The 18,022-nt window shown below is 40.3% G+C and overlaps 1 protein-coding gene across 15 annotated transcripts in view; it reads right to left on the reverse strand.

Moving 5' to 3' along the window:
* Positions 1–18,022, reverse strand: part of TRIM2 (tripartite motif containing 2) — a 109,324-nt gene that overhangs the window by 37,873 nt on the left and 53,429 nt on the right. For 9 of the 15 annotated variants that reach the window (XM_038134614.1, XM_038134608.1, XM_038134602.1 and 6 more), the window contains exon 2: positions 334–515. In XM_038134614.1, coding sequence (XP_037990542.1) covers positions 334–467 — 134 coding nt within the window. In that variant the 5' untranslated portion in view covers positions 468–515. Of the gene's footprint in view, positions 1–333; positions 516–1,322; positions 1,381–5,061; positions 7,350–11,320; positions 13,649–15,549; positions 15,574–18,022 lie in introns of those variants that run through there. The other 6 variants (XM_038134613.1, XM_038134605.1, XM_038134615.1 and 3 more) reach the window with 6 other exon arrangements.

Raw genomic sequence — 18,022 nt, forward strand, 5'->3', positions numbered from 1 at the left:
AATAAATTTGAGACCATTAACTTGAGGTCCAAATTCTGGCTATCATCACCTTTCACACTGTAGTAACCATATTCATTAGTTTAATTAGATTTACTTTTTGTTTACTCTTGCATAAAGGGAATGTATTTCAAATATGCCACTGCTATCTCTTCTTCCTGCCTGCCACAAATGTGTTTCTCTACATCCCTGTCTCTCCAGCCTTCCCAGACTTTATCACGCCTTAACAGGACATTTACAAGTGAAGGGAAAAGTTCCTGTCCACTAAAGGATGCCTTGTCCTGTGCTCGCAGCATGACACAAGTCCTGAGTTACCAGCATGAGGAAAGGACTTACCTCTCACAGAAAGTGTGCAGGCAGGGAAGTACTTTGGGGTTCTTGTAACGGTCCAGGCATATGCTGCAAATCAGAAACTGCTTGTCAATCTGACGGACCACAGGACTTGGAATGTTGGAGCCTTCACTGGCCATCCTAGACCACTGACATATGGGTCCTGTTCCCTTCTACCCTGCACAGTGCTGGAGCAGGGTGGGGAAAAGAAGAAAAGAAGAAAAATGGCTTATGAACTCCATGAAGTAACAAAATCCTTGACTAATCCACTCATGTTTTATCCTTATGCAGGAATTAATATTTCCATATTAAACCAAAACAAGAAATAATTAAACATCTAAAATGGTTTATCACTGATGACAGCCAGAGAAACAGTCAGCAACATCTACAACATCTCTGCCTGAGCATTCTGGAAAGGCATGCTGCCTCTGGACTGAAAGAGTTACAGGGCTGTCTGGTTTTAAAGAAAACCCATGATAAAAACATTCTTGTGCCAATAGGTTCAGCCAGTGCTAACAAACATCGGATTTCTTACAACTACAGTACCGCTGGCAAAATGCTCAAACTGGAACTGCACCAGCCAGTCAAATGGCTGCATCACAGAGTTTGAAAATGGTTCACCTAACAACTTTTTTCCCTTGTCGGTGCTGGTATTGCCAAAAATATTGTAGACTTTGACTTCAGGAAGCCTCCAAGAAGGAAGCTCCAGAACCAGCCAGCCCCTGGGAAGGGAATGCTCAAATTCTGCATCACCAGTAGGGATGAGGTAGGCACAATGAAAATCCTCATGATAAAAAGAAACAGAGCAAAGAAGAGGCAACTGATAGCCACTGAGAATCAGCAACGGCAGGGTGAAGCACATCCAAATAATAAATGCAATAAAAATGTCATTCTAGGCAGAACTAGTAGTAAGAATCATGTTTCTAGGACTGAGGATTCTTCACAATCTGGCATACAAAGCATGAAATAAAAGGCTAAGAAAAAAGTCTACTAACTGTTAGAATTAAAATCGCAGGTTAAAGAGATGGCAGCAGGCTTGGAACGCCTCCTGTCCTGGAACAAGGCACAGGGAGAGAAAAACGTAGGTTCTTTTCAGCTGGAGATACAGATTATAGCCAATAATAGAATAAAATGTGAAAAGAGAAGACAGGAGGAAAAGGATGGAAGCAACCACAGAAAAAAGTAAACTGACTGCTAAATAGTTTAGGAAAACCTGGCAAGCAGAGTCCCTGGCAGGGTGGCCCAGCAGGAACTCCTGTCCATCAGCATTTCTAGCAGGCTGAAGTGCCAGGAGGCGTAGGCACGACTGTCGCAGCACTGAGTCCTGCCAGACCTCCCGCACCCGCAGCGGAACCAGGCTCCTCTTCTCTCTGAGCTGCAAGCCCAGTTGGGCTTCTTCTCTGCAAGTACACTCCCGAGGGGGTCTAACTTCTACCTAAACAATTGCCACCCCTTTTAACTCACCCATTTCAGACAATTTGAGATCTAGCTTGAGGGCAGTTCAGGCTTTCCAAGAGAGTAACAACAAGCCCTGTGCTGATCATGCTCAAAGGTCATGCAATTCTAGAATGCTTTGCATGACCTGTGTAGCACTTTATTGTTAGTCTTACATTAGGTCTTCTTCCTGTGCTTGAATGAACGGCACACTAGTCTGTAAGAATTGAACCTGTGCTGCTCTTCCTCAGCTGTGTACTTAGCCATACCGGTATGTTTTACTTACTACACTGAGCAAGGGGCTTTTTCTAGGATAATGGCAGTGATTATGGATGATAAGTCAGCTGTGCTGGCTTCCCTGATAACAGGTTCCTGGGGCATCGCCTCGGTGTTAGCAAATACAGCAGCATAAAGTTATTCACAGTTCAAATACCCAACAGCAGTAACTGACATTTAATTCAATGGAAAACACTTATGGCAGGCCCTTTTGTTTCCTTTTTTCCAAGGAAGGGGAAACTGCAATTATAAAAATTACTCTAATACTCATAAAATATCATGGTTGTTCACAACCCAAAAATGCATTATTTCAGGTTGATAATATTTGCATGTCTTTTTCATATTTTTTAATATTTAAAAAATTTCTTTCCCCATAGTAAGATAAAATGTATTACGTAAACACAAATTGTTTTTTCCTATTTAAATGCCAAAAATCACACAGAATTAACCTTAGGAGATCAATTAGCAAACCACGTTACTTTTAAAAAGCTTGAGTTAAAAGTGGCTTTACAAGAAGTAGAAGCAAAATATCTGGCTTTTACAAAAACGGAGTAGAAAGACCAGACAATCAAATAACCATTAACGTATTCATACATTTGGCAGGATAATATGCAGAACATCAGCGACGTGCTTCAAAAGGAAAATTCATTTTACCACTTACACAGCTGTGTTTGCCTCCCACTCTCCCTCCCCAAATGTTAGAGGCAGGGACTGAAATAAAACACGGAAGACAATCAGAAGCAGGAAGATTTCTTAGCAAAAGCATGGTTTCCAAATTGGACACACCAACAGTATTTTTTTTTTTTGCTGTAGACTGAACACAAACTACTGGAAAAGCTGAACTTAAGATATGAAAGAATAGGTCTCCTGTGAATGCTGCCTGTCATTTAACAGAAGAAAGTTCTCCAGCAACCAGGTATTTTCTGTATTTCATCTTTCCCTCATCAAGTAAAGCTACACCAGCAAATAGTGCTTACACAAGAAAATCTGCTGCTGGCTGAAAAAAAAAATTGATTTAACTTGTTTTTCATCTTAGTTTTACACATTCCCCAGCATCACCACAAAATCATGTAATTCTTAGCATTTCATACACAAATCTCATGCCAGCTACTTTATTTTTCAAATGCTCATCCTTTAAGCTTTGTCAACGAAAGAAACCATTAATGATTCAGAAATAAGTGCTTTTAATACTCTGTATTTTATCTGAAATGCAGCAGGCCATGACTGTCATTTATCCCCTGTGTTCACATAAATCAAATTTAAAGCATGCACCTGGAAAGAGAATTTCATCTGTACATTTCAGGCTTTGGCCACTACCTGGTACAACTTCTCACACAAATAGTCCATTTAAAAAATCTTTTTAGTATGGGATTTGCAGGAGTCTGCAGCAATTTCACCTTTGATGTAATCTTGATGAATGTGATGTAGCTATGAGAGGGATGATTTTGCTCATTTATTCAATGAAAGCAACTGTACAATTGAAGACTATTTGAAGAAAATCTGGAGATTTTAGACAATGTTTTTGAATTTTACCAGACAGTATTTTTTCTGATTTACTTCTATGCTTGCAGCAATGTACGTTTTAAATGTATTAGCAGTGGAAGATTTTGCAAAGTAACACTACTTTCACAAGAAAAAAAAAAAAATGTTCTTTTTTTTTTTTAGTAGCATCTCCTGAGCTCAAATACTGCCAGAATGCTTTTCAGAGGTTCATTATGTCTCACAATCAAAATAGAGCCGCTAAACCATGAGCTTAAAAAACAGGACTACCACTTCTCCATGTAGTTACACTTAGTAATTTAAACATGCAAAGCTTAAGGACTAGGAAACATTGCACCAAACGACATAAACTCCCATCCATTTATCTGTCACACACACAGTCAAAACCAATTTCGAGTTCGCTAAACCAAGTGCAGTAAAAGGGTTCTGAAATGTACTCCCTTTGTTGCCCTTTTAAGGCTCAAGGATCGCTATCTTCCCAGCCACCCCAGAAACAGCATTACTCTTTTTCCTTCTGCTTGGAGATACGATTTTCATTTAAAATATACTAGACCGCAAAGAAAGGAGAAAACAATGGCTCTCTAAGCTGGTGGAAAGCTTTGCCCCGCTATGCATGCATGCCTTCAGGAAAGCCAGGGTGCGGCCCCACCCATATGAAAGGAACTTCCTATAGATTGAAAAAGGGGTGGAAAAAAAAAATCGAGTTAGGTATAGCAAATAACAGTTCCAGAAGAGTTGTTTCAGGTAAATAGAGACATGTAATAGAAAAATGCACCCTTTCTACAGGTATCCTCAAATGAGCTCTGGAACTCCTGAAAATTCTCTATTAGTTTCCCAGCCAAGAAAAGACATTGAGGAATCAAGTAACTGTTCACTTCATAGGATTTTATTCCTAAAAGAGCAGAATTCTGTGTTACAATACACTGCTGTCTCTGAAATCCACCCAGCCAGAGCTGCAACTAGCCTGAAAGTACAGCCTGAGGAGAACAAATTGCTTACAGCTTATTCATCCTCTTCTTATCAATGGTATTCACAACCTAGAGGGTCTATTCATGTACTATGAATGAATAGGTTTCCAATGGCAACGTTTCCAAAGGAACAGTTAGGCCTCCAGAGCCATAAGAAAGGGTGGGGAACCTCAATAATGTTGCTTCAAGGACTGGGAGAGCTGAGGCTTTAAAGTCTTTAAAACAGATAGATCACCTGTCCTCAGTCTGTCGGAATAAAGAACAGATTCAAGCTATTTCTAGCAGCAGCCCCCAGACTAGCCAATACAGAACACACTGAGCAAATTAATAATCAGAACCGCCACACAGTCCACTTGTGCAAAAGGCTTGATAAGCTAAATTTGCATTCCTTTCTCTCCCACTCTTGCAATCAGCTTAGTGCCTTGTTCAAAACACAGCAACCCTCTTCATTCTCATAGCATGCAGAAATGTAATAACAATCAGGGGCCAAAACAGGAGCAACCCAGCAGCAGCCACCAGGAATAACACTGAGCAAACTTGAGCATTTCAGACCTACCCATCTTTGTAGAAAAATAGCTTAATCAGTGCAGTTCTGAGGATAAAATCCTTGCAGGGACGGAGCTGCAGTTCCGCAGTAATCCAAACGAACAAACCATCATCTGTTAATATTTCAAGCCTCACGCATAAAACTGCTAAGGAATCCCTATCACAGCACAACCATTATTAGATGCACGAGAGATTCTGTGCTCTAAGGAATGATGCTCCATTCCATGAAGAGGACAGGTGGAAAGAAAAACGGAAGAATAAGAGGAGGCCCAGTAAAGTCGTCATGGATTTTTTTTTTCTCCCTGGGTCATTTACAAGTGGGAGACCCCTTCAGGATTCAAACCAATCAATCTTTATTTAGCACATCTTTTTCTCACTCAGCCTGTGTAGAAAGACTGCAGCAAATGGTGCAAGGGATTGTGGGATGGGGATGCAGCAGAGAGCTGCAACCAGATTCGCTGGGCTCTTTTTTTTCCCTCCCTACTCAGCAATCAGCTGTTCCGAGGCTCCGAGCACGGCCATTGAATTTGGTCACCAGAATGTTATTACAGGATTAGCAGGCGGAGACAGCTACCACTGTGCATCTGGCATGTCAATGCAGCTAAGAAATACATATGCAAATACTACTCACAAATCGGAAAAGGGATTTAACTCCGAAGGAGAGAGTAAATATTACATAACATCCATTACCAGGACAGGTGCCAGAGATAAAACGAAAGCACTTTCGTTTATAAAGAAGATAAAGTTTAACACTTAATGATTCCACTCGGATTTTTCCAGGGTTCTGGGTATTTCTTGGAACGTAATTCTTCCCTGCTCCAACTTTAAAAAGCAACAAAAGACCCCACAAACGCTCTTTGTCTCTCTCCAGATGTTTAAAGCAGAAGCAAAGAGCCTCTCCAGAAAACTGTGCTACTGACACACAAACCAGCAGCGGCTTCTTCTACTACAGAGCCATATATTTGACCTGCAGTAGTAAACTCATAACCAAGGAATTTGAGAATCAAGGCTAACAGACTGTTCAACTTTTCTATAAACATTAATGCAAAGGTATATTATCATAGTTAATCTTGCCTTTTTTTTTTAATTTACAGATCAACTCGGATTTTACCAGGCTGTTACCAAAAAATAAAAAAATTGGTGCCTGCCATTTTTCAGCTATGCAGAGAAGGTCGGTAAAAAGCTGCTTTTGAATACACAGACACCACTGAAGTAAAGCAACATAGAATTAGCTTTGTCTTCCAGTATAACAGCTGGTGGGTTTTGCAGACAAGGTAGTATTTGCATCTCTAAATACAGAGTATCTTTTCTTTTGAAAAAAAAAAAAAAACAAAAACAAATCATATGCAAGTATTTCAGCTAACTGAGGCTAACAAAGCTTCCCACAAATAAAAGAACACAAAGCACCATTTGCATCAATAAGAAAACACGTGGGGCTTAAATACTTTCTTTGCCACCCTGACTTAATTAGGACAGTTACAGCTATTTTAGAAGTTTAAAATGTTGTCCCAAGCTCTTTAAGCACCGTTTCCAGATAACACTATTTATTCCATTCTTGAATTGATGAGTTAAGTAGTATTAACAATAATTTAGTGTGACTGAAATGTAATCTAAATTCCTGTTGAAAATACAAATTCTGCACACATCCTTTACTTTCCACTTGGTGATCATTTAGCCAGATCATTTTATGCATCAGGCAGATCCAGCCTTGTTTCCCTAGACAATACGCCCACAGGGTGAAGGCATGTTGTAATCCAGTTTATAACCTGAAATGAAACATCAGGCAGCGTGTGTGCATGTATCAGGGTTTGGGGTGCCTGTGCCAAAATACTGCCCCTCTAACTCCCTTAACATGTGCTGAACTCAATCAAAGAGGTACGTTTCATTTTAATTCAAACATTCAAGAGCAGCAGGCATCTGTACAGCAAGATTCACAGTTTAAAAGGAGGCCAGAGATTTCAGGCATGTTTTTGGAGACAGGTTTTTCATCTTTTGTTCGCGGAGCTTTTTGGTTTTCTTTTTTAAACTGTCTGGGGAATCCCTACTGCAAAGAACAAGCAAAATATTTCACTCCCACAAAAAGAAAATCCGAGGCCTTTTATTTCTGCCAGTGGAACAAGACACCTATAACAAAAATCAAGTGATAAAGTTCAGGAGTGGCACCCTCAGAACTGAAGGAGGCATGCAGACGCAATTTAGTTGCTTTGCTCATTTCTAACACTGCATTTACATACACTAAAACAGAATAACCAGTATCACTCAAATTACTGTTTCCACTTATGGTCAGTAGTAAAGACTTCATACCCCTCAGAACTGATCCCATAACATACCTCATGGCCAAAGGAGACTGCTGGAGCCACAGCTGCAGCCACTTGATAGGGAAATACACCTCCAAACGAGAGATTCCTTCTAAGTGCTGTTCTCTTAAAATTAACTCTGACAATGAGCTGATACTCCACAAATTATCCTGCTTCTTCAACAGAACAAAAACGTGCTGCTGTGGCAAGGAGATTGAGACAAAAGGCATAGCATTTCCCTGAGATTTTTCTTGTTACGTGTTGATATGTGGGTTTCTTCTCCTTAGTGAGGAGGAAATTGATTCAATCTTGTACTTTACCCCCATAGCAGTTACAACCAGACTCATTCAAATAGGTTTATTGTATGTGTATGTCTTTTGTGCTGGGAGATGGGGGTGGGGGTTGTCATTACGCGTTTTGTTTTGTTGTTGTTTTTCTGTTTTTATTTTAAAAAGAATAGGCTACTTTTCCTCAGAAAATTGCTGAATTTCATTGTTGCTGTTGACTTATCTGTGTCACTGCTGACTACTAAAGAAAGTTCTGGAGAGGAAAATACATATTACATGCATGCCATCTTTCGTGGTGCCATAGAAGAGTGATCTAGCTTCTCTTGTCATCCCCTGAAAATGTCCTGGGTTTTGAAGAACTTATTGTTTCCCCTGTTACAAACACAACCTGAATTCATATTCTTAGGGAGGACATGATTAGTAAGCCATCAAAAAACCTCACAGTTAACTTACAGGTCATAGGTAGATACTGATAATAATAAATATGTCATCCAAACACTCCAAGTTAAGATTAATGGTCTGCATGAAGCCTAAACTGACTGGATGGAGAGTACCTGCTGTACAAGAGAGATTTTAAGGTCAGCAGAAAAAAAAAAAAATAGTTAGTTCAACCAGCTAATACAGTCCTGGCAATTAAGGCTGACTGAAAAGTAGGAGATGTGAGAGACGAGCAATCAATTACCCAAAGCCAGCATGCTGGAAATGAGGATTAGTTTAGGAACACAAATATGGGATAGGATGGGCTGTTACAGCCATCACACAACTCCATACATCCTTAATTTGACCATGGTGCCAGGAGAGCAAGTGGGGTGAACCAGCCAAGCTTTATCACTGTGGAGCCATGCCCACAACCAGGAATCAAAGGGCCTAAGTCTTCCTTATGAGCCGGTGGCCTTTACCTTTCACCGCTGCAGTTGTGAACCCATGCAGACTCAGAAGCTCCCAGAGAGCAAGTGCAACTTCCAGCCCTCACTCCACATCCTCCAGTAGTCCAGGCTGTAGCTCACACCCTCTGAGAACTCAACAGCTTCCTCCCACTGTGGGTTTGTAGCCAGAGGGCATGTCTTCCCCACAAGGAGCTCTGCTAGGTCCTGGTTCCTCCCCACCAGCCACTGCCGTGAGCCATGGTCACTCCCTCATCTTATGATCCAGCAGAGCAGATGCTTTTTCCCAAAGCTTGTGATCCAGCACAAGGGATTTGTCACAGCCTGGGAGGCAAACAACTTGAAAGGTTTGCCTGGGATATAATGGAAACTTTCCCAGCAGCCCAGCACCCATCCTCCCATGACTTTGCCACCTTCTTCTATTTCCTTCTACCTTCTGCTTATGCCTGGTTTGTCTTGCCAAGGTTGTGGCTTTTGCAGCACAACTGCAGCACGGCTGGGACAGCCTGGCCTCCCTGCTCAGCCAGCCTGAGCATTTCTGGCAGGACTGCACTTCCTGCCTCTCTGCACCATTGAAGTTGCAAGTCAGGCAGCACCAGACACAATCTGCTTTTCTCCCCTCCACGTTACTCTTTTTTCCCCCCTATTGCCATTGAGGTGGCACTGCAGTCACCAGAAACAATCTCTGTATTCTGGCATTCCTTCTGCACAGCAATGGGCTGACCTTCACTATCACTGTCAGATGCAGATGTCATGAATTAGATTTTTAAAAAATAGTTTTCAGCTGCTGAAGGCACAGGAATAACAGGAACAGAAGCCACTGCTACAAACTGAAGCCTTGCTTAATAGCATTACATGTTTAATGATTTATTCTTTTTTCTTCGTCCTTTCCCCACCCTGTAATCAAAGCTCACAAAAGGGTGAGCCCCTGAAATATGGGTGGACCTCTTAAGACATCAACATACTGATGCTTTACACTCCAGTTTGTGGAGGGAAGGTTATGGTTGGCACCTAATACCCATGTTTATTCTCTCTCCTCATCCCCACAACTTGTGCCTCTGCAGTAGCCCTTCTCCACCCCGCTTTGGAGGTGAACAGTCCTGCTTCTACCCCAGAGACCCCATATTCCAGCCGTCCTGTCTTTGGATGGACAGGGGACCTACTGGTAGCTGCACTGCACACACCAAGGGACAAGTCTGGCAGGTTAGAGCTTGTGTGATCACACAGTCACCACCAACTGAGAGGTTATTTGACTGAGGTTTTTAGGACCTCTTTTGAGTCAGGGCCTTGCACAATAAATTCCAAAACAACTGGAACACACTAAATTTACTGCACATGAGATGACAATGCACGAATGGGCATCCATCAATCCTCAACCAAATACCCCAAATTCTCAAAAATGAGATTTTGAAGAGAAGGGGTAGGAAATGAATGGAAAGGACACACCAAGGGACAGAACAGGATAAAAGTATCAGGTTAAATTACAGCATTAGAATTGTAATTTAGGGCCCTTTCCATGTTTAATAAAATGTTATATTCTCAGGTGAGCTCCTAAAAAATCTGCAGTAAAGTATGTCAAAGTAATTATTTCAGGAACTAGATGTTATGCAGTCATAAATAAAAGAATTTTAAATTGTATATTTGCCATCCAAAGCAGTAAGAGCATTTCTACTGAAAAAAACCCTACCCTGATTACCAGTACTGTTACCATCACCCTTACAGTTGCATATTTTTGACTCTCAAGGTCTACCTATTTTGTGAACACTGACAGGTCTCTGTTCAGCCTTTATAGGTGCACAGGCTCAAATAAAACCAAGCTGAACTGACAAATAATTAAAACTACACATCAAAACACTGCTGCTTCCATAAACATCTGCTGGGAAATGTTACTTGAAATAAAAGTGCTCCATGAAGACTCCACACTAATTACTGTTAACTCTTGCAGGAGCAGGAAAACAGGCAATAGAGCAAAAAGAAGGAGGCTGATCAGGAATCTATTTGGAAAGAGATCCCTGGTCTTTTCTACGTACTGTTAGATATAAGATATGCTGAAAAATGCTCTAGGCATTTTCTTCAGAGTTGCTGAGCAACAGGAAAAAAAATAAATGCAAGCAGAAAATGCTCAATGCTTTTAGTACTGAGCTGTGTGGTGACAATTGTAGAGACCATCCCCTCCACTCCCCCCTGAGACTGGATCTGCCCCATGCTGCATGTCCACTGCAGCTCTTGCTTTAGGGGAGGTAACACACTTCAGGTGCTGAAGTTTAGTCACATATTCTCTGATGACCACCAAAAAGTCACTCTGTTGTTTCCATTTAACTCAGTAGAATTTTGGTGAGCTAGTATGAAGTTCAAATCAGCAAGGGAGAAGGCTGCACTCAGCAATCATTATGAGCCACGTAACTTCTTCACAAAATTAACTTAAGAGAGTGCCAACCCTCTAGAATGTTTTTCTTGCAGCCTTCAAAACTCCCACTTCCCGTGAAATATAACACATGAAACACAACCTAGGAGGTAAAGAAACCCAAACCACCTTAGGTGTCTCACAGCAAGAAACAGGAGATAGAATCTAAGTATTAAAAAAAGCAAAAATTGAGGCAGAACGGGAGGAATTATCATCTTCTTAGCACAAAAACACATACTGGGATAAGGACAAAGAAGGAGGGAGAAAAAAGAGCCCCTTTCCAGCATGTGAGCAGCCTGAAATAGAGCTCACATCCTCTGTAACATTTATATTGTTTAAACACAAAATACTGGTTACTGCACCTCCATATTTACCTTAGCTGTTGAACAGTACCCACCTCATTTTCTTGTCCACAGCCCAGCAGCGATGTTAACTTCTATATCTGCCAAGTCTTTTTCTCAACCAAAATACCTTCCAAAAACACAGCAATGAGTCTAAACATGTACATCGAACTTGGGTTCAGAGAAAACCTTGCTCAAGCGTTAAATGGCAGGCAGAAGTTTACCCAGGCAGGCTCTTTGTGTTGGCAAAAGTGCAATGCTGAACTTTCACAGCAAGTAGGTAAACACATAGCTAAGTGCAGCAGGTAGTCTGGCAGCACCAGCAGTAGTGAGAAACAATGTCAGGACAACCTTGGCAAAAGGAGCTCTGTGGGTTTTAACAATGGTTGTGGGCACAGGAGCTGAACAGACCAAACAACCACAGCAAAAAGCCATCTACAGCTCTCAGTGGGAGCTCAGAGTGCTCAGAGCTCCAGCATGCCAGCTGTGACACCGTGTCCTCCACCTCCACACTCACAGGGACACTCTGTTTGACTTTCCAGCAGTCAGTTCTAGCAGTTCAAAACCTGGAAACACCCAATGCCTGAACTTCACCCAGCAAACATGTCCTTCCAGTCCTCAGCAAGGACGCTCATTTGCTGATTGCATGCCAGCACTCCTATTTAAAGAACTGTTGTTATTGGAAATAGCTGAAACCTTTCTACAGCAGGGATTAAGTGCTCCCTGCACCTTGTGCCTTGCCTGCACAAATGCATCAACTCCCGGAATGTGCATCCACAGCAGAGTTTTACCACAGCCACAGTAATGTGCGTTACCTGCCTGCAAAGTCCATCAAACCCCTGTGTGGGCAGGATCCCCAGACAGTCCTACCAAGCAGCCACTCTGGCTCAGCCTAGGTTTTCCTCAAGCCTTCTCCCTGAGGTACAAGGTTTTATACATGACACAAAGCTGTCTACCTTTACCCTTCATCTCCAAAAACAACTCTCCTAAGCTTCCTCTTAGCCATCTCTTGCAGGTTCAGGCCAGATGCCCAAAGGCCCTTATGGGGCATTGCCAGGCTGCTCATAAGCAAATGCTCAGCTCTGATGTAGGTTAGATTTCTGCAAAAATGACATTCTCAGGGGACCTTGTACATACATTCTTGCATGAATGTCAGTCTTTTCAACTGGCATGACAGCTTAGGAAGCAACAGCTAATGAAAGAGGAATAAAGCAGAACCACTCATGTGCACAATTTTAAGACTCTCCCAAGCTGAACTGAGATATACAGGACATTCATTTCTACATGAAAACCCATCCAATTTATGTTACAGGAAAACCAGTATATTTTTGTGTACATGAAAAGCAAATTAGGAGACAGTATCGGAAACTATAATATAACCACCATGTGAATGCATCTGTCTCTTTAAACAAAAAAAAAGGCACTTGGAAAAAAAAATCTGGCATCAGGAGAGATAAGAACAATACTGTCTTAAATCAGCCACATTATCACTTGGATTGTCACAGCACCTGGAGATCTCTTTCAAGTACCAGAATCCTGCTGTGATAGGCACCTGCTACACAGCACACAAGTTCCCTTGCAAACATAGGTAGCCCATATCTTAAGGCCAAACAAATTTAGACTGTTGCTATGTAACTGTATCTGTGACACTAAGTACTTTCTACACTACAAAATAAGTTTGCATAGCCAGCCATCAATTTACATTAGGACTATCTTTGTAAAGAAAGAGGTGCAAGACAGTGGCTTACATAGCATGAAACTCTTACAGTCAGGAATAGGAGCAGATCTTAGCATACTCTTTCCTTTGCAAACTCCGAGTGGATATAAGAACCGGAGACTTTAGAAATAGTCCTTGTGATGACTGCGACAAGATGCACCATGTTGTTACTGAAACAGATTATATGTTCTAAATGATAAAACCCATGAGAGATGAATGCAAAATAACCAGACATAAGCAGTGATGTTACAAGCAGGATTTCTCCACAAGGAGAAAAAAATCCACAAGGAGAAATTCTAGTGGAAAACCAGCTACAACCAGGACATGAAGACAGCCCTATCTCAGGTACTTAACTTCTCTAACTCAGATTCCACAGTGAGCGACGCATTTCAAATAACTTAAATGCTTTTGGAAGATTGATGAAACACTAGTCATTAGGTTTTTGGCAGGTGAAGTCCACTTGAGTTAAATTTTATTCACAATGTATTGTTTTTTCACTATTTGTATCTATTGCTTCTTACTATTCCTTTTCACCGGCCACAGAGGAGAAGCCTCTTTTGCGGATACCAGTAATGTGCTGGATAATTCTTCACCCTGTGAGCTGTGAAACCCATTGTCCAGGGTGCTACAGTTTTACAGACATTCCAGGGGAGTGGGACGAATTCCTGGTGAATAAATTTATTAAAGACACCACCTCTACCAAGAGCAGAACTGGAAGCACAAATCACTGAATAAAGATCATTCTGAAGAGTACCATGATACCTCTGATCCATTCTTGTGTTCTTCTGTAGGCATCTACTGCCAGCAACCATCCAAATTATAAGGCTAGGGCAGATTTACTTTTGATTTTACCCAGACAAACCTTCAAATTACTCAGAGCAGACATCACAGGAGCCGTCATTAGCCACTCCCTTTTGGCACAGTTAATATCCATGAATAGCTTTACAGGGCTGCTTCTATCACTTTGCAAAGCTGGTCCATTTAGGGATGTCAGGTGAAATGAATCCCTCAGACATCTGCCTTATTACACCACTGCTGCATGACGAATGCCACTTGGGGCCAAAGAGTACCTTTAGCAGGTACACCTATTTCAAGTCATACAAACAAGACTCCCAACAATGGTGAATGACTAAGCATCACCCCAAGCAGAGAACCTTTTATAGTGAATACAATAATAACCTAGCACTTCTTTTCCTTCTTCCTCTTACCTTTTCAAATTTACTTCATCCTTAAGAAAAAAAAAAAAAAAAAGAGAGAGCATGATATTTCCTTTTTCTGGTTTCTCTGCATAGGTATTCTGTATTATTAATGCAATTAATATTAAAGCAATGTCATAGAGCTTGGGGAAATGATGCCTTGATCACTGTCCTGGCTCTTCTCGTTTAAAAGTTGCCCACCTTCATCATCAGAGGTCCCTTCAGATGGTGCATATCGTCAGAGCAGGCTGTTCAGAGGATAAAGGCACCATTCAGGAGCACAGATAAAAACCCTTCCCAAAAGTTACACAGTTAAATATGGGAAGAAATCTTCCTGCTTTTACAATTAACCGTATTCAAGACTGTGTAATATGTCAGCTTCTGATGAAAAACAAAATTTTTAAACTGTACAAACAGAGGAACAACAGAGGAAATGGAACTACTCTTTTACTCTTTTTTTTTTTTTTTTTTTTTTTTTGCAAATTCACCTTAATATACAAATGGCTTTGCATGCTCTAATCTAGTCTGGTTTTTACTAAGTTTTATAGGATGGAATAGTAAAATCTAGTTAGAATGAGGAAGCTAAGGGATGAGGGGATTCTCTGCCTACACAGAACATATAGTGCAATTCTTATAGAACAATCCTCCAATACTTAATGTCTTCCTTTTCTGTGTAATATAGGGTTGCATTTATCTCCACTGAGAGATTATAAGTAAAGGATTACTTTTGTAAATTAATGAAAAATTTTTTGTCTTTAATTAGGAACTACGTATCTCAGAACATGTCTGTATTTTACAATCAAAATTTATTTTTTACAATTAAAATTTATTTCCATTTAATAATAAAAATTTATTTATTTATTTCTTGGTTTAGATGCAAGACAAAAAGTTCTCACTGTTAATTTGATAAAGAGAATGAAAGCTTCATGGTGCAACACTTAATTTTATCTTTCTTATGTTTTCTGAGCTGAGATGCACAGAGACCTGCTGCTCCCAAAACTACTCAGAGCAGACTAAGAATTATGTAATAACAGAAGAACCAGTTCCTTGAAGAGGGTCCAGTAAAACTTAAAAGCACTTTGGAAAGACCACATATTAACCCATATTGCAGTATTGTGTCAGAGTAACACTCAGGAGAAAAAGCCACCCTCAGATGCTATGAAATAATCTGTGGCTCTACCTGACATGTTGGCCCTCGGTTTCCTAACTTCAGCACAGTGCAATTACTTGAGTTCTAGATATCAAATTAAATCTGCTTTCAAGATAAAAATTTTAAAAAAAAAGCCAAAAAGCAAACCAAACAAACAAAAAACCCCAAAAAACTAAAAAACAAAACCCCCCAAAAAAACCTAGAAACAAAACAAACCAGCACCTGCAGAGGCTTATCTTGTGGGAGTTAATCCCTGAAGGTTTACATTAACACTTCCACCAACAGAGGGATTACAGGAGAGAAAGTTGTAGACAGGAATTTCATGAAGACTGTTTCCTTACTGGAAAAGGAACAGAAAAAGCAAAACCAAATCAACAAACTGTGCTAATGCAGAGAAACATGGCAGCTTTTCCTCTTAATTAATTAATATATGCAGTAAATGGCTTGTTCCTCAGTCCTGCATTTTCATTCCTGGGGGTCATTTTAGTTCCTGAGGAATTTTTAAGTAGAGGGATTTACAGTATTTGCAACTTACAGCTGTTCACAGAAGAACCAGGGGGCCCCAAAGACATCATTGAAACTGACACCTGTTCTTCTGGAAGTCCTATTTCTCACAAAATATGCGAGTTCTCTAATAGTACAGATCATGGGCCAAATATGGCTGGGGCTAAATATGGGACACATACTGTCTCTTCATGGACCACTACAGGGATTAATGCATTCAGAGGCATACAAAACCTGTAATCGTTGGGATCTTTTCAAGAACATTTCCAAGTTCAGCACAATCTTTTGAGTGCAATCTGTTGTTGTACTGTAAGTAATTGTTTCAAGTGTATTTTCTCAAGATTCCATCACTACTCCAAAGGGCTTTTGTTCTGCAAAAGGCGCAAGAGCATTTTGCACTTTCCTGTTTTCATACTATTCAGAGTTCTGTAGTTCAAAATAATATGGACACTGCTCTTCCCTTGCTAAATCAACTCCTGAGCACATCATAAAACACACTGGTAGATACCACACACCTTCAAGCTTACAAATAACCAGGTTCTGCTGAACTTTGATGTAGGAGGAGGCAGGCACAGTATAGATCCTCACAGGGACTAAAGATTTTTTTAAGCCATCACTCCAGGCATGACAAATTTCCAAATTACACCTTTGCTGAAGGAGTATCCTCAAAACTAGCATTCAAAACCCATAGAAAGAAAAAGAAAGAAAGAAAGAAAGAAAGAAAGAAAGAAAGAAAGAAAGAAAGAAAGAAAGAAAGAAAGAGAGAGAGAGAAGAAAGAAAGAAAGAAAGAGAGAGAGAGAGAGAAAGAAAGAGAGAGAGAGAGAGAGAAAGAGAGAGAGAAAGAAAGAAAAAGAGAGAGAAAGAAAGAGAGAGAGAAAGAGAGAGAGAGAAAGAGAGAGAGAGAGAGAGAAAGAGAGAAAGAGAGAAAGAGAGAAAGAGAGAAAGAGAGAAAGAGAGAAAGAGAGAAAGAGAGAAAGAGAGAAAGAAAGAAAGAGAGAAAGAAAGAAAGAAAGAAAGAAAGAAAGAAAGAAAGAAAGAAAGAAAGAAAGAAAGAAAGAAAGAAAGAAAGAAAGAAAGAAAGAGAAGTGGGATTGTCACTCTTTGTTTCCAGAACTATAAGGAAAAAAAATCAAGAACAGAAGCTCATGGCAGCACAAAACAAATAGCATTCCATGACAAAAGAACAGAAAGTCACCCATAAATAAACTGATCATACACATGTTTAGGTAGACTAATAACACTTAGACAAATAAATCCATACTGGATTAGGAGCAAGCAAATTGCTGAACAGTCATCTCAAGCACTTAAAATCTGATCAAAAGTAATTGCATCTACTTCAATCTTTAGGTCTCTTTCACAAAGAGCATCCTCCTTGGCATAAGGACTGAAAATCACCATCCATGTAATTAACCACTCCTACAATGCATCCAAAACTGATAATATTCAGATGTTTTTAAAGTGAGACAGAATGAACAATACTTTTACACATGAGCAAAAGCACTGACCATAAAAAGCAGAGTTGTTTGCAGTTCTTCCAGGGGAATATTAAGTATATATGTGATTACAGTAAATTTTTAAGTAATTTCTCTTCTCCTAGTGGCAGGGCATATTCTTATGTTATTACCACCTACATTTAATACTTAGCAATAAACCATCACAGCCATTTCAGCACGAGTTTCTTTTGATGCTTGTGTTACCAGGGTCACCATGTAATGTAAGAAGTGCTAGAATACAAGCTGCTAACATTTTTCACGTGTCTATGATTAGTCTCTTCTTAATTTAGCTGTGCCTCCTTTAACCCTACTGCAACTAGATAGTGGCCATATGGATAGAGCCAGCCAACACCTACCTGCTATGTCTACCTGTTCAGTGCCTCAAGAACTATATGCCATTTGCATTTCCAATTTCAATTCTTCCTTTTGAATGGGATTTGCCTCTGAGTTTTTGCCCTAAAGTCCAGCTAGCAAGTAGGAAGGCTGCCTGGTTGCCAGCAGACTTCTCAGCTGACTAGATCCTTGGCTGTCCCCACACAGAACATTAGTGATATGTTAGGTCATTTGTTTCACTGTATGGTATTCCAGTTACAAACTGATATTTCTGATCAAGCTAAATTACTGACTTCCAGCTAAAATCACCTTTCAAAATAATTTATGCCCAATCCAAATATAACCAGGCACCCCAATTATTAGA

The sequence above is a fragment of the Motacilla alba genome, chromosome 4, assembly GCF_015832195.1.
Source record: "Motacilla alba alba isolate MOTALB_02 chromosome 4, Motacilla_alba_V1.0_pri, whole genome shotgun sequence".
Lineage (NCBI taxonomy): Eukaryota > Metazoa > Chordata > Aves > Passeriformes > Motacillidae > Motacilla > Motacilla alba.